General features: G+C 34.5%; 2 protein-coding genes across 2 annotated transcripts; one reads left to right on the plus strand and one right to left on the minus strand.

Moving 5' to 3' along the window:
* The first annotated feature begins 349 nt into the window (after positions 1-349).
* On the plus strand, positions 350-20,359 carry DL1D (DYNAMIN-like 1D). Its single transcript, XM_086459666.1, is given in 16 exon segments — positions 350-538; positions 541-620; positions 727-790; positions 868-975; positions 6,767-6,868; positions 15,122-15,172; positions 15,271-15,332; positions 15,901-15,991; positions 16,114-16,178; positions 17,160-17,354; positions 17,519-17,638; positions 17,730-17,800; positions 18,405-18,630; positions 18,935-18,985; positions 19,057-19,446; positions 20,060-20,359. Coding segments are annotated over 16 exon segments (1,860 nt in total). The 5' UTR covers positions 350-483; the 3' UTR covers positions 20,189-20,359.
* A 657-nt stretch (positions 20,360-21,016) lies between these two features.
* On the minus strand, positions 21,017-24,091 carry LOC147391425 (haloacid dehalogenase-like hydrolase domain-containing protein Sgpp). The gene is made up of 5 exons (XM_086459667.1): positions 23,927-24,091; positions 22,331-22,445; positions 22,101-22,255; positions 21,756-22,017; positions 21,017-21,674 (listed from the first exon to the last, which is right to left on the minus strand). The coding sequence occupies exons 1-5, from the start codon at positions 23,959-23,961 to the stop codon at positions 21,495-21,497; spliced, it is 747 nt and encodes a 248-aa protein (XP_086315793.1). The 5' UTR covers positions 23,962-24,091; the 3' UTR covers positions 21,017-21,494.
* Positions 24,092-25,980: the final 1,889 nt, after the last annotated feature.

A 25,980-nucleotide genomic window follows, 5' to 3' on the forward strand; every position in this document is an offset into this window, starting at 1 on the left:
TGTACCCAAATCAGAATTGGACAAAAGTTGCCCACGTTTTGGGATAAATCCTTTTCCTTATTTTTAATGGGATGTAATAAGTACAAGTCAGGGTGCCAATAGCAGCTCTCTATTTTTATTGCAAATCAAGATTTTTCAAAATCTAAGATGACTCATCTCAGATTTTGAATGTAATAGACGATTCACATTGACGAATCGTCCGAGTCATCTCGTTCGGTGCAAAAGCTTCGCAAGAAACATAGGAAAGTCCTCACACGACCGCTTTCAAAGTTTTGTCGTATTCGTATCTTAGAAGTTGAAACAGTGCGCACATGGCGCATTTTAGCCAGACCAACATTTCTACTTGAGAGCCAAACGAGTTAGAATTAGAACGAAAGAAAGTGAACTCTCAACTGTACTGTTTGCTTCAATTTCAAGCTCTCTCTCTCTCGATCGAATTTCTAGGTTTTACAGATCAGGAGCTAGGGTTAGTAAGTCGAAGAAATGACGACCATGGAGAGCTTGATTGGTCTCGTTAATCGAATTCAGAGGGCCTGTACTGCCTAGGCGACTATGGTGGCGACAATGCGTTGCCGACACTTTGGGAAGCTCTTCCTTCAGTCGCTGTTGTTGGAGGACAGGTATTGTGATCATTCTTTCTCTCTCTCTTAATCAATTAATTCGTTGTGATCTCTTAACCTTATCCATCGATTTTGATTCTGAATTTGCTTTGATATCTGAGAGCAGAGTTCTGGTAAATCTTCTGTTTTGGAGAGTATTGTTGGGCGTGATTTTCTTCCAAGGGGATCAGGTTAGGATTCGAAATTGTTTCTCTTATGATTTTGATTTTTGAGTGTTTTAATTATGTTTGTTTTTTGGATTCTGCAGGAATCGTGACGAGGCGTCCATTGGTGTTGCAATTGCACAAGACAGATGAGGGGCAGACAGAGTACGCAGAGTTTCCTCACTTGCCAAAGAGGAGATTTACTGATTTCGGTAGGTCGGTTTCTTGTTCATAAATTTTCATTTGGTTGGATCATTTTGCTTTGGTAGATAACACTTTAAGTAATGATCATGTTGTTACTGATGATTTGAGGTTTCTTAGGTCATCTTTATTATGAAATTCTTATATTTTTCGATATTTGCTTAACAAATAGCACGATTAGTGGTGTAAATCTAAATTTTCTCTATTGAACATGCAAGGATAAGGGTTCCATAACGATCGGTTGTATGGAGAGAGGGAATAAACTTGTTTTTAGGTTTTGTTAAATGCTATATCATGGAAAATTAGGTGACTAGCGAAAATACTCCAATTATGATTGTCAATAACCAATTTGCACCATCCTCGGGATATGTGAAACAAGATGACATATTTCGTAGAATGATGATAAAAATCTTAGGTGGTGTTTGATAATGCTTCAGAATGGTGCTTTTGCTGCCTTTGCGTCCATAAATCACAATTTAAAACTGCAAACGTGTTTGTAAAAGAAATTTCTCATAATTTCACGTTTTTTAATGCAATTTAAAGAAGTAGTAAATACATAAGGCTCGTTTGATAACGCTGTCAGCTTTTGCTGTTAGATTTTGCGACTGGAAATAGTTGGAAAAAGCTGAAGCTATGAAAAACTTGTTTGATCGAGTCCTGGAAAAATGCTGTGCTGTTTACCAGAATCTAGTAATTACTGTTTGATACAGCTGTCGGATTTTGGTGAAATGACCAGAATGACCTTAATGTCTAAAAAATTACCAAATTGCATCAAATTACATAGAATGACCTCAATAGTTACATAATAATATTAAAATATATAAATTTAAAAATTAGAAATAATTAATTAAAATTAATACATTAATTATACTGATGAAAATTTTAACGAAATTTTGGCAACATCTGCCCTAAAAAACTTGTACAATTTTTTTTAACCTAATAAAACAATACCTGCATATAAAAAAAAATATTTCAATCCATCAACAAGCATAACATCATCCAAATGAATTCATAAAGGTATTTACTTGTCTAACCTACGTGATTAACAAAACCTTCTATCAATCCATCCATCATATACCACCAAAAAAAAAAAAATATATATATATATCCAAAATACAATACCTAGTTTCACCTGAAGAACATTGCAAAAATAAAAAATGTAATCAGAACACATATGATGAAAGCCATAAATACTATGCAGCCCACCAATACGTAGATAATGTATTTGTCCTTTTCTTTAATTGATTTTTTTTTTTCACTAGTTCATCCTCAAAATCATCCCTATCAATTTCATCTTCCCAAATAAATGAACCTGCATGTCGTTGTAACGCAAATAATGGATGTTTGATACCACACAAAGAAATTTTATCTATTATTTTATTGATTGATACTTATAAAAATATCTGCCAAGTTAGACACCTATAGAATGTATGCCCATTGTTTTCTTTGGTCGTGGCTATTACAAAAGTCATTACTCAGCCACATGAACAATGTGGGGTTGTAAAATGTGAAATTAAAACCACCAATTCTAACATTGAAAAATATAAAAATCAATTGCAGATATGTAGTTCAACAACAATAATCATGAAGAAAATACAACACCAAAATAATAAAGGTAACATGTGTCAACATATCAAAAAACACCAACAATATAATGATCAAAATAGTATCAAACTATACGTGTCAACGATTGCCACTATATATGGCATCAGCTATTGAATCCCGTTGTACTTTAATTCTTCGTTGGTTCTGACAACCTACTGTGGGGGAGTCAGATACTCCTCACTAGTACTAGTCCGGGTCCGGGTCGCTCCTCCTTGAAAAAGGTAAATTCTTCATCTAGAATGGCATGTTTTCTAATAAAGTTGTGTAATGTCATACAAGCAACAACATTTCGTTGTTTGTCCAATGTATATAAGCACATCAACTTCAATATAGGCCATTTTGCCTTTAAAACCCGAAACTTCGCTCAATCACGTTTCAGAGTGAAAAATACAAATGGTTGAATAATTCTTTTCTACCATTTATCCGAGACCAACTATACTCTTGTTGATGATATCTGACATCGGGATAGGTTGCAAGATAACCATTCATGAGCAGGTACCTAGCATCTACCAGATAATATTTTTCTATTAAATAAAAAATAATTAAAATTTATTTATTCTAATCAATAAACATATACAATTGAGAATCATTTATTTACAAACTTAGTGAAGAGTGAAAATTTTAAACTGAGACTATTGAGTATGTAGAGAAAGACACATGAATCACTTGCTGATCCCTCCCAACCAACCACGTGAGTAAACAAAATGTTAAAAGAACATGTGGCCATAACATTTTGTTTGAGGTCCTTGTGTCCTTAGTATTGGACTTGTTCTTCTATCGAGACAAAAACATTAATGTACATTAATGTATGTCCCGTCAATCGCTTTAGCACAATCCTCCATATATTTCACTACATTAATTTCATCATAATGATGAAAACAAGCATTTTTAAAGTATATCTATAATAAAATACCTTAAAAGAGGGCTAAAAACGTTGATTAGTACGAATGTGCGATGAGGCTTCATTGAGGTTGGGAGGTACAATTAAGGACATTGATAAGTTAATAAGGACCAACAGAACTGCATTGAAATACTTGCTGATCGTTTGGATTAGATGATTAAATCGATTTGCAAGTAGTTTTTGACCTTGATTGTGTCTTGCGATCAATAAGAACATCACTACTTGTTTTTGAATTGTAATGTATCGTTCTATCTTTAATAGATCTCGATTCTTCAAAATGGTACACAGATTCATAAAGACATGTCTTTCCATTCTAAATAGTTGGCGACATGTCATGAGATTACCATTGACTGTACCCCGCACAAAGTCAGTCCCTGTGTACCGATCATTACTTCGTGGCTCCTTAAGAAATTCTCATAATGAAAAAAAGAACTCATGATCGCTTTTGTTTTGATTAAATTTAGAACACTTGGATCTAGGGAATTTGTTTCCTTGAGTGAATTGATAGTACTGTATAACCATCTGAATCCATATGACATGTACACAACATAGAAAACACAAATAATAATGTCCATCACATACAACAGAAAACATAGATAATAATATCATCCACCACCACATACAAACTATTATTGATTAAGTATAGAAAGCATAAATATTACTACGTGTCAATCTACTTAAGAAATTCTAATAATGAAAAAAAAGAACCTATGACCGCTCCCGTTGTGATTAAATTTAGAACACTTGGATTGAGGGAATTTGTTTCTTTGATTGAATCAATGGTGTTGGTGGTATCACCATCTGAATCCATATGACATGTATGCAACATAGAAAACACAAATAATAATGTCCACCACATACAACATAAAACATAGGTAATAATATTAATAAAACATAGAAAGCATAAATAAAAAATCCAACATAAATTATAATTCACTCTATTGGTGCAAAATGTAACCATAGTATTGCAACCTATAGGTGCAAGATCTAACTAGAGTATATTGCACCCAATAGGTGCATAATGGAACCAAAGTATACTGCATCGTATAGGTAGGGTGCCAAATAAATACATAAAAAGTTATATAGACATATCTAAGAAAAAAAAGAACTACTGCCAAACCAGAAAATCAACCATCTCACCCTCCAACCACTTATGACAAATAATTGTTGATTGCAACCCACAGAAGACCTCCCTAAATTCTTTGTTTTTCATAAACATCTTCAATGCAAAACGATAGAGGTCACCTTTGGGGGTTATATCTGTTAGCTAGTCCAAGAGGTCGATGCACTCTTGAATATTGGATGTGTTAACAAGCTTGCAAGTAGTAGATGCTTGGGGGTGAACCGCATCTATGAGCCTATCCAGTGTCTAGCCAAATAGCATAACAATAGTCAACTTATGTCTACGACCTTGAGGTTCTAGGGTAACTCCACCTCTGCGACGAACGGGTGTGGGTACAGTAGGGGTAACATCATCTTCAACATCATTAGGAGTCAGGTTCAGAGGTGTTTGAGACTCCGGGGGCTAGGTCTCAATGACATAACATTGATCATCTTTGTCAGGTCTTCCTCGTGAGCTTCTGATCTACTCGCAGGTGGCATTGTACCCAATGCAGGTGACCGCATCCGCCCACCAGTAGCATATGTGCCTCCATAAAAGAAATCTAATTGCTTCGCAAACTTCATAGGCTTTGTTTGGGATACTGCATCTTTCGGATGATGCTATAAAAAAATATTAACCTTAAATTATATAAAGATACAAGATTTCTAAAAAGAAAGCTAACATTATATACCTCTAACCACCCATCTTACCACTCGGTTGCATCTAATGTGCCGATCTCAGGGTTATAAGCCACATCAGTATTCAAGCAAATCTTATTCCAATGTTCCCAAATGCCTTTTTGTTTATCCCACTATTTTTTCATTTGCCCTCTATCATAACAAACACCCATTTTTTTTAAAGTCCTTCACTAGGATTCCATAGGTAATATTGTCAAGAACTTTACGTGGTCTCCTTCCCTTAACTAATTCGTAGCATATATTGACCCAAACTTCATGTTGTTTGGGTATCTAATCTACTTTTGCACCCTTTGAATTGTTATCCTCTATTTGACAATGGTAAAAAATGACTAAAAAATCCATCAAATCCTATTTAAGAATCAATCACAGAACGAATACAAAGTTTGTAAAAACGGCTCAAGTGAAAAGATGAAAATGCCGACAAATAATAAAATTTGATGCTTATCATTCTCTATAATGAATACAAAACCCATTCTTATGCCCTATTCACGCGTGCGCTCCGATTTCTGCCGTTGGAGCTCCGATCGACGTCATACCTTAACTAAAGTTCGATCTACCTTCAGGTGAGTTAAAAATCTTTTTTGTTTTTTTACAAAAAATTATGTAGAAACCCATTGTTTAAGGTTGATTTTCACAAATCGACCTTCTATTGTTCCTTGATCTAAGTTTGTTGTTTGTTCTTCACGATTAGGGTCCTTTCATCATGATTGAGTTGATTATCTCATTATTTGAAATGGTTCTTCACGATTTGGGTGATGAAAAAAAATCTGCAAAAAAACCCACTTGTTCTTCATTATTGTTGGTTTGATTGATGATAGAATATGAAAAATTCTGATCCACTTATCAAAAATCGAAATGAACCACCAATATTTGGTTTAATTTGTATTAATCTTGGTTCGATTGATGAATTTTTTTGAAATTTGGTTGTTTATTTCGGTTTGCAAGCACAAATGAAATTTGGTGATTTATTTTAGTTTGATTGATGAAAAAATCTGAAATTTGGTGGATTGCTTCGGTTTGCAAACACAAATGAAATTTGGTGATTTATTTTGGTTTGATCGATTAAAAAATCTGAAATTTGGTGGAGTATTTTGGTTTGCAAACACAAATGAAATTTGGTGGTTTATTTTGGTTTAATCGATGAAAAATCTGAAATTTGATGGATTCACAACTGAAATTTGGTGGTTAATTTCCTTAAAAGTAAATGTTTTCAATCTATTTTCATGTGATTGATTCTTAAATAGGACTTAATGGGTTTTTTAGAGTCATTTTTAAATAGGACTTGTAATGCCTGCATGCTTTTTGACTGACTAATAAATGTAAATTTAAAACCACACACACACTATATATATTTGAAATTATGGTTGGCGGGGTTTTCTTTTCTGTGTTAATTCTACCAGTGTATAGTAAATTTTTTTTTTTGCTTATGCGTTTTTATTTCGAATGAAAATGCAGAAATTGGAATTGACTGTTTGACTGTCTTATTTTTTATGTAGCCGTGGTGCGAAAGGAAATTCAGGACGAAACTGATAGAATTACTGGGAGATCAAAACAGATTTCTCCAATTCCTATTCATCTTAGCATTTACTCTCCAAATGGTGTGTATACCAACCTTGCTTTCTTGATGTTTTCTATTTTTGGGGATTCTATTTTTGCATACCATGACTTGTTTAATGCTATATGGGCATTCAATTTTTAATTTTGTTATTATTTGTGAACAATATGTCTACTATTAATTAGGTAAATTTGATCTCAATAATGCCATTCCTTTATAAATCTGAAGGTTGAAATGCTATTTTTAGCTGTCAACAGGTTTTGTATGTTCTATCTATAAGCAAATTGAATCTCCTTAGTTTTTTATTTCAAAATTAACTTGGGCATGTGGATTTGGATTATGGTTGTGAATGAGTCTATACTTTGACCAAAAGTTGCGTGCTCTCAGCGCTTTATAGTTTTTATGATTAAATTGTGATTGAGAGTATTTGGAAAGGAATTAGTTGAATTTGGGACAAAATTTCGATGAACTTTTAGAGAAAAAAAACTGTTTCTAATCGTGTATTTTCGGTGGCACCAAAAGAAACATCCTTCTACCAAGTAATTTTCTAGATTGAATAGGTTCTTTCATGCCCCAAAAATCCTAACAAGAATCCCGAGGATTCCTCTATTAGAATCTCGAGGTTTGAGAAATTGAATCCAAACCTTGCTAGCATAAGCAAAGACAACAGTTCCTAATGAACAAATATAACGTAATGGAAAAATAATTGACATCCAAAAATCAGAGTGAATGAAAGTTATCATCAAAGATAATCATAAATCCATAAACAAATCTCAAGACAAATTCTCTAATTACGTATAAGTCTCTTTAACACAAACATGAACAACTACTGACACCCTATGACAATCCTCAAACCGACGGAGGCGGCAAGACATTGACATAATCTTCCTCAGGAACCTCCTTAGAAGATTCCTCAAAAGTTAAAAGGGTGAATGGTAGGGTGAATAACGGGGGAGTTACTTGGCAGGATAAACGCTATTCTAACGAGTCACAGATGCAACGTATAATCAAACTGAACATTTTAAATAATGCAAGCTTTAATATAACATAATATTCTGATAATGTCTAAATAAGAACAGTAAACAAGTATAATAGTCATCAATCTATCAAATTCATAATGAAGATAATTTATCATGCTTTTAAAGTAATTACATTTATCTATCATCACAAAATAAAATAAATTACATAATACGAACATGGCAGTGTAGTCGATAAGAGAGTTGAGGAACACCTTGATATAACCGCTTCAACTATGACAATTCAATATTCCAAACTTAACCTCTAGTATGGAATCCCACTGTTCTTATCTGATTTTGTGGTCAGTCTAACATATCACGATAGGGAGATCATTTATTCGGCTTAGATTGGCCGTTGACCAAGAACCCAAAACTGAGTTCAATTAACGGTGTGGTCGATATTTCGACGACTACAACCTAATAATGATCACCAACTAGTCTAGGAGCAAATTCCCCGCGTCTAAGCCCATCAAGAGGCAATTCATGTGAACCTCGTCTACTTTTACACTGTACAGAGGCCGTAACACACAAATGTTCCCAGGAAAAAAGGATATAAATTTTCAAATCTTACAAGTTGTATACGTCCTATGGTATCCCATACTACCAAAGAGTACATGACATCTAGTGTTATCCTAGAGTGATCTGTCGCTTTCGCAAGTATAACAACGCATCACTCTTTCTAGGTTTTCTACAACCCTTTACTAGTAAACAAAATAGTTTTGTTTTATAAGATATATATAGTTTTTTTTATCGAAAATGCAAAGCAATGGTAGTGCCCTCCAGTTCTATCTATCCATCATATCTCCACGTGGTTGTGGAAACGTGTGAAATATTCATCCATCTATCTATCATGCAATAGTGTTGGCCTAAACCACTGCATACCTCTGGAGTCAATGTCTCATCAAACAGTCGAGAACATACGTTCTCATTATCCATTCATCAATCAATCGTCTATCTTTTTAGATATCTATCAAAGTATGTATTTTTGAAGTGTTTGTGATTCAAAGTATTAAATAATCCCACGTGATATTCTTGTTTGAGTAAAAAGGACTCAGAAATCGTGATAAAATCATAAATAGTAAAAGTTGTGGAAAATTGTGAAAATTTGGCTTAGTGTTGGAAAAAAGTGATATTTCAAAGTTATCTAAATTTAAAACGGGTTTTGGAAATGAAAGCCTTAACCACAAGATTTAATATCATATAAAATTTGTAGCTTAATTCAAAGTAACGAAAAAGATAACGAGTTTTAAAAATCAGATGAAAATGCTGAAATTTACATTTTGTTCATGGATCCAAAAATTATATTTTGCTACTTTGAGATTTGGATTTTTAAATTATTTTCATTATTTCCCAATGGGGGATAATCCCTTAATTTCATTAAAGGACTTAAAGTAAATGAAAAATTAGACTTAAATGTTTTTAATTAAAATAAGGTATGCTAAAATTATATAAGTTGTGGGAAAATTTCTTGTGTTGGGAATGTTTGGTTTCAACTTTCGGTGCCATCGAAAAAATGGAGTTGGTGGTATTGGAGCCATCGGATGAATGTTTCTTTTGATGCCACCGAAAATACACGATCAAAATCGATTTTTTTTTAAAGAACAATCCGAATTTGATAAAACTTTCAAATTTTTTCCAAAACTTTTCAAAAATTAATTGATTTATGAAAAGATCAATTCACAATATATGACATAAGATCTATCGATAAAAATTGAGATCTAAAATTCAATCCATCATATCATGCATGAAATTTAAAGAATTTATCCTAAATTGGAAAATATCATCAATATCAAAGATCAAAGATCAAAGATAATTTTCTATAAAAAATTGTGTAACCACAAGGTAGAAGGGAAGGCATCCTACCTGATTGTAAAATCTATGAATGATCGGCTTAAAATTGGTTTGAGACGATCGCCACCGTCCGATCTCGAAAATGTTTCTCTGGTCGAAAAATGAAAACTCTTTAGATCAATGTGAAGTCCTCGATAGGGTGAAACTCTTTACCTTTTTCAATAACACCCGGATTTACCTTTACGACACTAGATCTAAGACTTCATCTAGGAGGTTCAACGTCGACGGAAATAGAAATTCTATGACTCAAATTGAGGTTCTTGTTAAGGTGATGTTTTTCTTCTTATTCGTTGAGCCTCAATTCTCAGTCTAACACTCTAGATGTAAGGTTGAAGATCAAATGAACACTGGGGTTGTGTTTACTTGAAAAGAAGGAATAAACGAAATTAACTTAAAGTGGGGTCAAGTTTCAATGGACAGGGAGTTGCGAAACAACATTTTAGGAATTGAAAACTCGGTTAACTACGACACTGGTTTTGACAGTGCCTTTGCCAAGTGAAGGGTCAAACAATATTTTACCCACAGATGAATGGACAGTCAACATTCAGATATTAGAAGATATGTTGAGGGCTTGTGTGGTAGATTTTGGAGGTAATTGGAAGAATCACTTGGCATTAGCCGAATTTACCTATAACCATAGTTATCAATCTAGCATAGCCATAGCACCATTTGGGGCATTATATGGTAGATTATGTAGATCACTAAATTGTTGGGTAGAAGTTGGGGACAATATTTTGTTGGGACCTGACATCGTCTCAAAGACCACTGAGAAGATTATTCGAGAAAGATTGCGGGTACACCAAGGAGACGAAAACGTTATGCAGATCATTGTAGAAGACTGTTAGAGTTTGTAGTGAGTGATTTCGTATTTTTGAGGGTATCTCCTAAAGGAGGAATTAGTAGATTTTCGATAAAGGGTAAACTGAAGTTGAGATATGTGGGATCATTTGAGATCATAGAAAGAATTGACATGGTTACATACAAGTTAACATTACCAGATCAGTTGGGGAGAGTTCACAACGTGTTTCTTGTGTCAATGTTGAGGAAATATGAACCAGACCCATCTCATGTTATAGATTGGCAATCCTTGAATTTAGAAGAAGATATATTATACAAAGAAATGCTAGTACATATTCTCGATTGTAAGGAGAAGATATTGAGATCACAAACTATTCCCTTAGTGAAGGTGTTTTGGAGGCATTACAATGTCGAAGAGGCGACTTGGGAAAAAGAAACGGAAAAGCGAGTTCAATATTTTGACTTATTTTTAGATTGAGGTATGATTTAGTTTCGAAGACGAAATTTTTTTAAGGGGGAAGGATATAATGACCTGCAATTTTAATACGTATCTCGAGAAAAGATTTGAAGTTTTGATTCCTTAAATTCTAAGTTTATTTAATGATTTAAAAAGTACTTATTTTGATTTATAAACATTTGGGAAAAATCCATCATCGCCAATAGATTCAAAAGGGCAGAGAAACATATTTTAGCCTGTAAGCACATCTTAAATAAAAATTGATTGAAAAAGTTGTAAAATCCTTGAATCTCATGTCAAGTTTTTACCCAAATGGGGAAATGCATTTTCAGGTATAATTTGGGAGATTTGATCATATCATTACGTTCGAATCGAAAAATTAACCAAAATGGATTATAAGTTTGTCAAAATCGGAGATCGGGAAAATTAAGGTTGAAAATGACCATTTCGTCCCTAGTATAAATCTGAACCTTATAAGAAAAATCAGATTTTTCAATCCTTCTTTTCAAGCAAAACAACCCTAGTGTTCCTTTGATCTTTAAGCTTAGATCTAGATCGTTATACTGAGAATTGAGACTCAACGAAGAAGAAGAAAAGTATCACCTCGACAAGAGCTTTAATTTGAGTCATAGAATTTTTATTGTCATCGACGTTGAACCTCTTAGGTGAAGTCTTAGATCCAATGCTGTAGAGGTAGATCTGTGTGTTATTGAAGAAGGGAAAAAACTTCAACATATCGAGGGCTTCACATTGATCCAAAGAGTTTTTATTTTCTGTTGGAAGAACATTTTCGAGATCGGATTGTGGTGATCGTCTCAAGCCAATTTTAAGTCGATCCTTCGTAGATTTTGCAATCAGGTAGGATGCCTTCCCTTCTACCTTGTAATTACACAATTTTTTCTAGAAAATTATTTTTGATATTTGATATTGATGATATTTTCCAATTTAGGATAAATTCCTTAAATTTCATGCATGATTTGATGGATTGAATTTTAGATCTCAATTTTTATCGGTAGATCTTATGTATATGTTGTGAATTGATCTTTTCATAAATCAATTAATTTTTGGAAAGTTTTGGAAACAATTTGAAAGAAGTTTTATCAAATTCAGACTGTTTTTCTTTTAAAAAAATCAGTTTTGATTGTGTATTTTCGGTGGCACCAAAAGAAATATTCATCCGGTGGATCCGAATGTCACCAACTCTATTTTTTCAATGGCACCGAAAGTTGCCACCAAACTTTCCCAGCACAAGAAATTTTCCTACAACTAATATAATTTTAACATACTTATTTTCATTAAAATAATTTAAGTTTAGTTTTCCATTTACTTTAAGTTTTTTTTTTTTTTAATGCAATTAAGAGATTATCCCCCATTTGGAAACAATGAGAATGGTTTAAAAATCCAAATCTCAAAGCATCAAACTATAATTTTTGGTTCCATGAACAAAACGTAAATTTCGGCGTTTTCGTCCAATTTTTAAAATCCGTTATTTTTTCCGTTACTTTGAATTAAGCTACAAATTTTATATGATGTCAAATCTCGTGGTTAAGGCTTTCATTTTCAAAAGTCCATTATAAATTTAGATAACTTGAAATATCATTTTTTCCAATACTAGGTCAAATTTTCACAATTTTCCACAACTTTTACTATTTATGATTTTATCATGATTTCTGAGTCCTTTTTACTCAAACAAGACTATCTCGTGGGATTGTTTGATACTTTAAAGCACAAACACTTCAAAAATAAAGATAGACGATTGATTGATGGATGAATAGTGAGAACGTATGTTTTCGACTGCTTGATGGGACATTGACTCCAGAGGTATGTAGTGATTTAGGCCAACACTATTGCATGATAGATAAATAGATGAATGAATAACTAACACGTTCCCATGACCACGTGGAGATATGATGGATAGATTAATCGATGGAATTGGAGGGCACTACCATTGCTTTGTATTTTCGATAAAAGAAATTATATATATCCCATAAAACAAAACTATTTTGTTTATCAGTAAAGGGTTGTAGAAAACCTAGAAAGAGTGATGCGTTGCTTTATTCCCAGAAGTGACGGGTCAATCTAAGATAACACTAGATGTTATATACTCTTTGGTAGTATGGGATACCATAGGGCGTAGTACAACTTGTGTGATCTGGGAATTTCTATCATTTTTTCTTGAGAACATTTTGTTGGATCCTTAATCCAGCGTTGGGCTTATATGTGAATAATTATGTGTTGCGGACTGTTATATAAGGTTAAGCCCGTTTTAAAAGTGATCTACTAAGGTTCAAGTAATTTGGGTTTTAATGTATCTGATAGGGTTTGGGCCTTTAATGTGTAGAGACTTAAGGGTAATTTCTATTTTTATGATGGGCTAAAATAGAAATACCAAAGGATAACATAGGTTAGTTATCTCTATATAGCAGTTGTGCTCCTTTTATTCTTTCTCTTTTCTCTCTGCTGATGGTAAATCAGAAAAGAATGGAATGGGACGTGTGATTTGGGGACCATAATTGCTATATATAAATAACTAACCCCTGTTATCCTTTGGTATTTCTATTTTAGCCCATCATAAAAATAGAAATTACCCTTAAGTTTCTACACAATAAAGGCCCACACACTATGATACACATTAAAGCCCAAATTACATGAACCTTAGTAGATCACTTTTAAAACTGGCTTAACCTTATATAATAGTCCGCAACACATAATTATTCACATATAAGCCCAACGTTAGATTAAGGATCCAACACATTTGTGTGTAAAAGCGGTCTTTATATGGTGTAGAGGTAGTCGAGGTTCACATGTATTGCCACTTGATATACTTAGACGTGAGGAATTCGTTCCTGGGCTAGTTGGTGATCACTTTTAGTATATTGTCATTAAACGGTCAACCACACTGTTAATTGAATTCAGTTTTGGGTTCTTGGTCAATGACTAATCTTAGCCGGATAAATGGTCTCCCAATCATGGTATGTTAGACCGGCCACAAAATCAAGTAAGAACGGTGGGATTCCGCACCGAGGGTTAAGTTTGGAATATTGAATTTCCATAGTCGAGGCGGTTATATCGGTGTGTTCTTCAACTCTCTTATCGACTACATTACCGTGTTTGTATTATGTACTTTCCTTTATTTTGTGATGATAGATAAATGTAATTACTTTAAAAACATGATAAATTATCTTCATTATGAATTTGATAGATTGATGACTATTATACTTGTTTATTATTTTTGTTTAGACATTATCCGCATGTTATATTATATTAAAGCTTACATTATTTAAACTGTTTAGTTTGATTATACGTTACATTTGTGACTAGTTGTTAGAATGGCGTTTATCTTGCTGAGTAACTCCCTCGTTACTCACCTTACCATTCACCCTTTCAGCTTTTGAGGAGGTTCCTGAGGAGGATTATGTCGATGCCTTGCCGCCTCCGTCGATTTGAAGATTGTTATAGGGTGTTAGTAGTTGTTCATGTTTTTGTTTGAGAGATTTGTACGTAATTGGAGAATTTGTCTTGAGATTTACTTATGGATTTATGACTTTGTTTGATGATAGCTTTCGTTCACTTTGATTTTTGAACGTTAGGTATTTTTCTACTACGTTATATTTGTTAATCAGGAATTGTTGTCTTTGTTTATGCTAGCAAGGTTTGTATTCATTTTCTCATACCTCAAGATTTTAACAGAAGAATCCTCGGGATTCGTGTTGGGATTTTTGGGTTGTGACAGAATGAATGTCAAATAATATTACCTGCGCTCTTAAATTTTATTATGGTCATGCTATTCCTCTTTTGGAAATGGACAAGTACAAGAATTTTAACTGCATTCTTAAATTAAATACAGCTTGCAACTTGATGTCATAGGAATGTGTTCTAGTAAGTTAAAAAAAAATAAAAAAATGAGAAGAAAAAGTTCTGCATGAATTTTCTAATTATAACTTGCAATGATTTGTTGTAGGAATTGCTTAATTCTAGTTTGTTGGTCTTTCACTTGGTTTTAACTTTTTTCATTTTTTTTTGCTATTATTGTTGTGGACGACTTAACTTCTTGTGTATGATGCACTGTTTTATGGTTTGCCAGTTATTTTCCTAAATTTCTCCTTTGCTTATGATAACACTTACATTTGTTTGGTTGACTCTATTTATTGTTTTCTTTTACTTTGTTTTTCAGTTGTCAACTTAACATTGATAGATCTACCTGGTCTAACAAAGGTTGCTACCGGTAATTCTTTTTGACTTGTTATTTTCTTCCATTGGATGTTTTTTCATAGATTTTTATTTTCTTTTAATTTATCAACTAAATGAGAATATTTTTGGCAGAGGGACAACCAGATAGTATTGTTGAAGACATTGAAAACATGGTTCGCTCTTATGTTGATAAGGTAATGCCCCGTTATCATTGTGCAACAGGGTGTAGTGTGTCCTTCGTACTTTGTTGAGATCCATATCTATTCATTGCCTCTATAAATTAGTAAACAGTGGGCATTATAGTAAATTTTTTTCCCCTTAGACCAAAAAGATATTTAGGCTGTGTGCGACAATACCTCCCCCCCCCCCCCCCCCAAAAAAAAAAAAAAAAAAACCATGTATTTCGTCCTTTCCACATGCTCTTAACGAACTGCAAATAATAACATTATCCAAAGAATCCTTCCTTTAGCACTAAAAGTTGAGCTATGCCAATTAAGAAAAGGGGACAACACAAAAAGGGGAAGAGTCAAATATTAATTATCTAATAATGCCCCAATATAATTTCTTCTTTGAAGGAATATCCTGTACTTCTTAGCGGCATTTTTCATTAATGTCCCGTGTATAAATCTCCAACCATGTGTAGTTTGTCTTTTGATCTTCTACTTACTGAAGTTATTAGATTTGGTTTCCATCTTCTGCTGAAAATTCTCATGCTGCACCTTTTCTTATCACTCTAATTTGTTTGTGATATGCTATTTGTAGCCTAACTGCATCATACTAGCAATATCTCCAGCCAATCAAGATATAGCAACATCTGATGCTATCAAACTTGCCAGAGAAGTTGATCCAGCAGGTACTTTCTGCTAATAGTTTCTAAATTATAGCCAAACTGTGTATTCGTTTTAACTTTTATCATCAAGTCAGTGTAGCCTTTCTGTACGTTATAATTTGTGTGTATCCTTGCTGTTTGTATAGGTGAAAGGACATTTGGGGTGTTAACAAAGCTAGATTTGATGGACAAGGGAACAAATGCACTTGATGTAAGTTTTTCGCTCCTTTTTAGTGTAAACAAAACTGGGTCACAAGAGTTCTATTCTTGTATCTGTTTCACTTGCATCTTGCTGTTCATTGGAACATGCAATACACAACACTACTGATGCAATTAGATCCCCCATCCCCCCCACACACACCAAAAAAAAAAAAATCTTTTCTTTCCTCCCATTCATCATCACTGTGCTCTTCTTCCACTAAGTCTTTTTATTCTTCCTGCGGATGTTCTGTAATAAGTTGTAGATGCATATTAGCACTAATTTCTTCACTTGGAATATGTCTCAGACCCCTTGCTTAATATGAAATTCTACATTCTACACAAAAAAATGAAGATAAAAAGAGTAGTACAAAAAGTGGGATGTTGTATTTCCAAAATTGGATTTCATAGTGGAATGAATTTTAATTCTTGAAATGTCAATTGGACACATTCTTCCGAGTGTTCTCTTTGCCATATGTTTCTCACTTGCAAAAAGAAAAGGAAAAGAAAAAGAAAAGAAAAGAAAGAAACCATCACCTCTCTTAGAGAAGAGATCAACCACATCTTTGAAGACAAGTAAATGAACGATGAAGCAGTAAATCATCAATTGCACACTCGATTACCACAAATCAAATCTCCCCGAGTAGAATTTGAATCTACGACCAATCTGTTAACAGCTGTCTGCTCTATCCTCCAGATCAGATTTCTCCTGAGATGAAAGAAAAGATGGTCAATCTATCTTTTAGTAGTGTTTTTATTATTATTATTATTATAGGAATAGGAGTTAGTGTTGGCAAATGAAGTTGGTTTCAAGGGCATTTGAACCTAGGATGTGGGAACAATACTCCACACGTCTTACCACTTAGCTAAGTTGGCACTTCTAGTAGTTAGCACTTAGCACCCATTAAAAAAAATATTCTTGTGTCTGGTCCTCTTTGTGGTCAAAATTTTCTTTTTTTGGTTTTATCTGAGCTGTCTTCTGTATTTCTCAAAGGTTCTTGAAGGGAGATCTTATCGGCTGCAACAACCTTGGGTTGGAATTGTGAACCGTTCTCAAGCTGATATCAATAAAAATGTTGACATGATTGCTGCACGGCGTCGGGAGCGTGAGTATTTTGCATCTAGTCCTGACTATGGACACTTGGCAAGTAAAATGGGTTCTGAATATCTTGCAAAGCTTCTCTCCAAGGTAAAAGTTACATTATTTGCAATTCATGAAGTTGCTTCTTTTCTCCTTTTCTTCTCTTTTATTTTAATGTTTTTGAGGGCGTCGTCCTTTAGTGTTTAACTTCTTTGGGATAAGGCTTTTGTTGTTGATGATATTTCCCTTACAAAATGTAACTGTGGTTTCAGCACTTGGAGTCAGTGATTAGGGCACGCATACCAAGTATCACATCTTTGATAAACAAAAGCATTGATGAACTTGAAAAAGAGATGGACCACCTTGGTAGGCCAATTGCTGTTGATGCAGGGGTGAGGATCTTGTATATCTCTTGTTTTCTTTTGGTTAGGATACGCTATTGTTCAAGTTCATAATGGAATTTTCTATCCTAATACATTTCAGGCCCAGTTGTATACTATCTTAGAACTTTGCCGTGAATTTGATCGGATTTTCAAGGAGCATTTGGATGGAGGGTAAGTACTTCTTAGTTTCCCCTTCTACATTTTCCAACAGTTTGAAAAGCTTTACTATGCATATGTACATGTGTTAAGTTTTTTTTTTTTTTTGCCAGACAAGTGAGATCAGTGGTTGTAATTAGTGGGTGAAGGCGGGTTTTGATTCCGGGTGTTGGTGTCAACCCTCACAGCCTTTAACTAACCTAGCAAGCTGGCACTTTCATATATGTATTTACGCACGTTTTTGTGTAACAAGGACATAAAGGTGCGACCTTGGAGAAGTGTTAAAGTCTGTGGATGGTTATACCACAGGCCTGAGATAAATACACCTTCACCTGCTTATCTAACCCCACCCCCCTTCCTCCAAAATAAATAAAAATAATGTAACAAGAACACTCCATTTTCTATGATTTTTTTTTGTCAGACACTAAGTTGTATGTCAGGTACACCTACCAACTTCAAGCATAATTTATTCAAGATTTTGAGACTTGTTCATGTTTTGGGATTAGGAGGCATGGATGAGGAGACAAGTGTTCGTCTAAATCAATACATACTTACACATATACAAATATTATTTCCAAACTACAATTCCATTTCAAATGACCTCTACTTCGAGTGGCAGGCGACCAGGTGGGGATCGGATATATGGAGTTTTTGACAACCAGCTCCCTGCTGCTTTGAGGAAGCTTCCATTTGATCGGCATCTCTCTCTGCAGAATGTAAAGAAAGTGGTTTCAGAGGCAGATGGTTACCAACCCCATTTGATTGCTCCTGAGCAAGGTTACCGCCGTCTCATTGAAGGGGCTCTCAGTTATTTCAGAGGTCCAGCCGAAGCTTCAGTGGATGCTGTAAGTATCCTTTCTACCTTTTTAAAAAAAAAAAAATTACATCTGGTTGGGTATTAGAAAGCCTGGTCCCCAAATTCTGTCTAAACCCACATTATCATCATTAACCCTTGTCCTCCAGTAGGTTGTCTAGATGAATCTTGATTCTCCATTCCTGTTTGTCCAGAGATTTGGGGTCTGCTGATACCGCTTGTTGTATTACACCATCTATATAATTTAGAATTGAAACATTGCTTGTGTTACTTACTCTTGCCTCTTCATACGTGCATGTTTGGAATTTTACTTGACCGGAAAACCCATCTTGCAGGTTCATTTCGTATTGAAGGATCTAGTGAGGAAGTCAATTGGAGAGACTCAGGTGAGATTTTTCACAACTTAAACTACTACTCTTGAGGAAAAGAGTACAAACTGATACTTTTGCGTGGGCAGGAATTGAAGCGTTTTCCAACGCTTCAAGCTGAAATTGCTGCTGCTTCCAATGAAGCCTTGGAAAGGTTCCGTGAAGATGGTCGCAAGACAACTCTACGTTTGGTTGACATGGAATCTTCATATTTGACTGTAGATTTCTTCCGGAAACTTCCACAGGAAGTGGAGAAGGGGGTTAATCCGGTAGAAAAGGGGGGCAATCTGGCAACTCCCCCTGTGGACCGATATGCAGAAGGGCACTTCAGGAGGATTGGGTCTAATGTTTCCTCTTATGTGGCTATGGTGTCTGAGACTCTCAAGACCTGTATCCCGAAAGCAGTGGTCCATTGTCAAGTTCGTGAGGCCAAGCGGTCTTTACTCAATCATTTCTATACACAAGTAGGGAGGAAAGAGGTACTCAATAATGACACTACTCTTGCTAGCTCAACCCTTCACCCACCCACTCAACACTACTACTAGGGCTGCCAATGGATCAGATTGGACCAAAAATTCAATCCAAAAAACTTTGGATTTTGGTTTTGATAAGGATCCATTGGATCAGTTTTGAATCAACAATTTCTCGATCCAATAAAAATGTGTTATGTTTTGTTCAAACATTTGAAGTTATCTATATTTTGTATATCAAATCAGATTTGATATGGTCCAGACTCGAGATTAATATTGACATCTGATAAAAAAAATCTAATTTGGACAAGGGTTTGATTTGATTCTTATTGAATCAGTTTGGATTGGTCCCAGATCAAACCTGGACATGGTCCACTGACAGCCCTAACCACACCACATCAACTCACATGTCTACACGCGCATCACACCCCAACATCCACACCAATTCAAGGCGTATTATAATCATTTTGATGAACATGTCCAACATGGTGTCAGGCAGGGAAAGCATCTGGCACTCACCGCACAAGCATACACCCACACAACACTCACCACCACTACACACACACACACTGACAAACCAATAAATCGTTTTGATGAAGATTTCTGGTGTGTGGTCTGGCAGGGGAAGCAGCTTGGACTGCTTTTGGATGAAGATCCGGCATTGATGGAGCAGAGGCTACAATGTGCCAAGAGGCTTGAATTGTACAAGTCGGCAAGGGATGAGATTGATTCTGTGTCGTGGATCCGATGAGATCAATGAAAACCGTACAGATGCCATATACAATGTACCATAGATGACAATATACTTCAACACATCCAATGGTTTTGTGGAATTGTGACCAAGATTATTTTCTCCTGTTTGTTGTGCAAGTTTATATGATATTCTTGTTCTGTCAAGGATGCTGTTTCATAGTTTTCTCCATGCTTTTTTAAGTGAAGGATTGTAGATTTTCTGAAATTTATTGGATTCTTGGGTGGTGGGTTGGCCTTTGATGTCTGTTTTTGGAGCCTACAACAAATGCAATTCTCCATAGGTGTCACCTTGAGATATGAATTTCTCCACGGGTTACCTTGCCTTTAGATCATTCTTAAGCTGATTCTAAGGGATGGGCAGAAGAAATCCATAGTTGCTAAATGCCACAAAAAAATAAAAATTGAAGGAATAACTAATTAGATTATCTTTGCAAGGATTAACACTATGAGGTGAAGAGGAATTTTTTTCTAAATTTCCATGAGAGGGATGAAAAGTTGTTGGTGTTGAATGGACAACCAAAGGGAGCCAAGAAGACGTGCCTCTTTTGATTTCAGTAGTCTGTTTCTAATAATTGGCAAAGAATAATGCTGAAGTGACCTCAAAGCTGGAACCTCATGTTGCATTTCATGATGTGTGAGAGTGGATAGGAACCATAGACGCATTTCATCGAGATACGAGTGAAAAAGCATCTATGGTTCCTATCCACTTTCACGTCATGAAGTGCGATATGAGGTTCCAGCTTGAGGTCATTCCAGCACGACTCATTGGCAAAAAGCCAAAATTTTCTCCCCACATGTATCAATGTTGTAATATTCTCAAGCTTGCTTTTGTATAACACACCCTTTATTTAAAAGCTGTTCAAATCATAGGCATAATGAAATCTCAGTAAGTTTCTCGTATCCAATGTTAACAGAGTTTGATACTAAGAATTTCAAAAGATTGGAATTGACAGAATTATGTGAAAAGAAAAATGTCAATCATGGAACTCATAAAGAACAATACCAAAACTTAATATTTTTTTCAGCCATATACATTGCCACAGTTCAGACTTATTTTTATTAAGAAAAAGATGACAACCCAGAATATCTATTTCGATTGCTAATATCCGAAGAACAATCAATCTTAATCAAACTGATGCAATCAGTTCTCCGATTTAGTTGATCAGGTAACTGATCGATCAAGGTTACATAGAAATATTACTTGTTGGATGAATAGGTCTTTTAAATCAGATGGACTCCAAAAAGAATTGAGAGCTCCAACTCAATTGTGTTTAAGTATACCTCCTCTGAATTAACGTATAATCTCAAGCGCCAACTGCTTCTTTCTCCAGCTCTTCCAATGCATTCCACAATTTCGGGTCATCGTAATCCTTGATGAGTAAGGTGGCACCCGCTTCCATCAGTAAGTGTTCGGGATTCCTTGTAGTTATACCCACAACTGGCATCCCAGCTCCCACCCCCGCTTTTATCCCCGACGCAGAATCCTTAAAAATCATCAGAGGTTAAGGAAACTCGAAAACTTAAAAACTATAGACGAGTACATAGCTTGGGTGTGGAGAGCAAACCTCGAACACGAAAGTGTGATTGGGTGATGCCTTGAGATCTTTGAGACCCTTTAAGTAAGGATCGGGAAATGGTTTTGCTCGGTCACATTCACTACCGATCACAACAATCTCAAAGAAATCAGATAGGCCTAGGATTGATATCATGAGCTCAGCGTTTGGTCTTGGAGCATTAGTCACCGCTCCTCGTTTCAAGCCACGGGCTTCAATCCATTTGCACAATTTGTGTAAACCACTTACGGGTTTCAATTGATCTTTTGCCAATCTGTACGAATATCCATAAATTAAGGGGAAAATGGTTTATATATTATAAGTAGAGCAGAGAGAAATTGATAAGTAAACAATTACCTTCGAAACATGGCTTCTTTATCATCCAAGAATTTCATGCTCTTTTGATGATCCCAATCAGGAAAAAGAACAGGACAGATATACTCATTGTGCTTGCCAGCAATATTCTCGATATAGAACTCCTCGGTGATGGGGACCCCACCATTAAAACCCACCTAAGAAAAACCTCTACATATTCAATTGGTCTAATGGGATATAATTGGTTGTATGTTTCATGCAAGAACATGTACCTCTTGAAGCATTTCTCGAAAAGCAAAGTAATGAAGAGGATCTGAATCACAAATCGTTCCATCAATATCGAATAGTACAGCTTCAAGAGGAGCAAGACTAGAAAGAAAACCACAGCTGCTTCCACCAAATGAAGTTTACAAGTTAATGCCACCAAAATATAACTAACAGTCGATGCTTCTCTAGTTTTCTATCCTATGTGTCTATATGAGTAAATCGATAAAACTATTTGCAACCTATTTAGTGAACACTCTTCATTGATGGAATCCCAGTAAACAACCTTAATAGCTAGCCCATACAAATTTCAAAAGAACGACAAAACCAAGAATGAAACTTGTTAAAAGGGTATTGACGAAAACTCAAATGGTTTCATCCATAAAGGAAAAAAAAAGATTTTGGGATTTTCAAATCAGAATTCAAATGGGTACATCGTCTAGAGCCAATACAATTATAACCGCAAAATTCTCCATCTTTCCATGAATGTCTATGAACAGAAACATACACAATTTTCATAAATTAACCCAATTTTTCTAATTAAAAAAAGAACGGTTTTGTCCAAAGGAAACAAATTGAGCACTTTAATGACAAAATCTATCTGGGCTACATCGATAAGCTCCACTTAGCATTAACAACAGAAATCTCCAATTTTTCGTTAATGTGTATGAACAGAATCATAATTTTCTTTTTCAGAAAATCCAATTTTTTTATTTATTTATCAAAACTCAAATGGTTACATAGAAGTATATAAATTTAGCAACTTAGACAACAAAATCCAATCAGGATACATATTAGATCCTATTCAGCCTAAACAGCCAAAATTTAGATTTCTACATTATATTTCTGATCAAAACTCAAGGTCAGTTTGTCCAAAACGATACAAACTAAGCATTTTAGAAAATAACAATCAAAGTCTTCATTTCTCCATTTATGGGCATCAACAGAATCATAAATATTTGTTCAGAAAAGCCAATTTTTTTCCATCAAAACTGAAATATGTTTGTCATAGAGGATAGAAATATTAGAACCTAAATAGGGGTGTCTAACAAAATCTAATCAGGATATATCAATTAGCTCCAAATCCAATTTAAAGCAAAAAACCTCCATTTCTCTATTGATGGGTAGAAACAAATATATAAACAGTTTTCAGAAAATATTTAAAAAATAAAAAATAAAAATTTTGATCAGAAACTCAAATGGGTTTTACTGAAAAAAAAAAAAAATCAAATTGCATGCCACATTGAATAGCTTCATTTAAGCATTAATGAGTAGGAACATAAGCATCTGCCACTTTCAGGGGAAAAAATAATCAATTTTTCTAATAAAAACTCAAATGGGTAATGTTTATAACAAAATCCAATCATATTCAGCATTAAGAACTCAAAATATGAGTTATAAAAAAAAACATAAACAATTTCTATAAAAGAAAAAAAAAACCCAATCTTTTTTGTGATCAGAACTCAAAAGGGTTTGCCCAACAATTGGTTTCATTTCCATATTAATGTTATAAGTGGAAAGAAAATAAAAAAATAAAATAAAAAATAAAAAATAAAAAATAAAAATGGTACAGTAATTAAAAATAACAATGAAACCAATAATACCTCTCTACAGAGTGAGAATTGGATGAAATCGACATCCTTGGAAAGATTAATAAATATTATCTCTGAAACTGAAATTTTTGGTTATATAGAGATGGGTTCTTCAAGGAAGAGAATTGAGAGAGAAGGTTGTTATGTTGTAGATGCAGTGAGGGTATATATGGTAAGAAAAACAGAAAGAATTCGAATATCTCGGGGAACATTTAAAAGGAGAGTGCTTTTTTCCTCACTAACTTGTGAACAAATTTGCTCACCCTTCACAGCCGTTTGACATGTGGCACTAATGACATCAGCAATAAGAGAGAGAGAGAGTTTGAATTGGATAGTTGCGTTGGAAATATTATTTGTGAGATTGTCTACATTCATTGCTTGAATGACTAAGCATTTCTTTATTTCTTTTTTACACGTGTTTGATATTAACAGCTCTTTTAGTCTCATGTAACATATAAAAGTTAGGCTATTTTAGTTTTCTTATAAAATAAAGGTTGGACTATATACACTGATTGTAACTGTGTGATTTTTGAATTCGAAGATCATTACTATATAGATTTGAAGTCGTCACAATTCTTTTTAAAATAAAGGGCGAAAAGATCATTTTGAAAAAATAGCTTTTGTAGTGATTCTCATACGAATTCGACACGTTATCTACTTAAAAAATCTAGGTAATGGATCCATTTAAAAAATAGAGAAGGTGTTAGGTATCCTATTTTTCCTACTTTAGGTGGTAATTTTAGAATTTGATCATTTTTCAAAAATAAAGGAGAAAAGAGAAAATTCGATTTTATACCCTCGAGTGCGAGTAATTTTGATTTAGATCATGAGGACTTCCTAATTGGAGAATGGGTTCTATTCATGTTCATGCCTTGGAAACACAAGTTTTAAAAATATGGGCTTTGTTGGTTAAGGACTCGTTATCATAGAATAAGGGAGCCCAATTACCTTTAGCCTTGAAAATAGTTTTGTGGTGGGTGCAAAATGTGTAAGGATTTTTTAAGTAAAATTTTTTAAAACGATCTTCAACCCTTACTCTTTTGATTGAGCCGAAGTCCAATCTATCATATGTAAGGTAGGGTGTCTCTACTACATCTTAAAAGTGGATCTAAACGGAAAAATAAAATAAAAGAGGGGGAAGATAGAAGAGGGAAAATAGAGGGGAGAGAAATGGAGATGTTTATGTCATTTTGTTATTACTCTACCTTGTTTTTTAAATCATCTTTTCTTGAATTTTCTTCTTATTCTACATTGATTTTGAACTTTGGATGTAGAGAGATTGAAAGTCTTCGAGATTGATGGATTTAAATTGACGCTTGAGGGGATTTTTGGTGTAAGGATTGAGATTGTGCAAGAGGTTGTTTAAAAATTTGAATAGAGATTTGAGAGAGGTTGAGAGGTTTAGTGATTGAGAGAATTTGAAGAGATTTAGAGATTGAAAGAATTTTGAGTGTTAAGAGGTTTAGAGATTGAGAGAATTTTGAATGTTGAGAGGCTTGAAAGAGAAGGTTCAAACATGAGGGATTTTCTATGGGAGAGGGGATTTTTATAGAGGCTTGAGGTGGCTTTTAGGGTTAAAAGGGTCCAAGATGAAAGGTAAGGGGAAATGACATGGAGTTTTAACATATAATATTTGGAATTTGAGATTAAAAGATGGTAAAAGTGATAAAAGACAAACTGGATCTTTTTGACCCATGCCCATTGGTTAGACTCATATGGGTTGGGTCTTACAACTCATACCTAAGTTGAGTGTGAGTTAAGTGAGGTGATTGATTGAGAGAATGGTTAAGGTATGATGGTTAGGTAATTGATTTTAGGAGGATGGAGGAGATGGTGACAAATGACAAAAGAGTATGAAAATATGGGTTAAGTGAGTTGATTAAGGGAATGGAGAGTAGTGTAGCATGTGAGTAACTTGTGATGGGATTTTGAATGAGATACTTAGGTTAGGTTTATGACATATAGTGTGGTGGGGGGAGTGGTGTGTATAGCTTTTGGAGGTGAAGATTATGTTAGTTTGATTGATTTGAGAAGTTGAATGTGGTGGTGACACATGTCCATTTTTT

The sequence above is a fragment of the Akebia trifoliata genome, chromosome 11 (genome assembly GCF_017979445.1).
Source record: "Akebia trifoliata isolate Shusen 1 chromosome 11, ASM1797944v1, whole genome shotgun sequence".
Lineage (NCBI taxonomy): Eukaryota > Viridiplantae > Streptophyta > Magnoliopsida > Ranunculales > Lardizabalaceae > Akebia > Akebia trifoliata.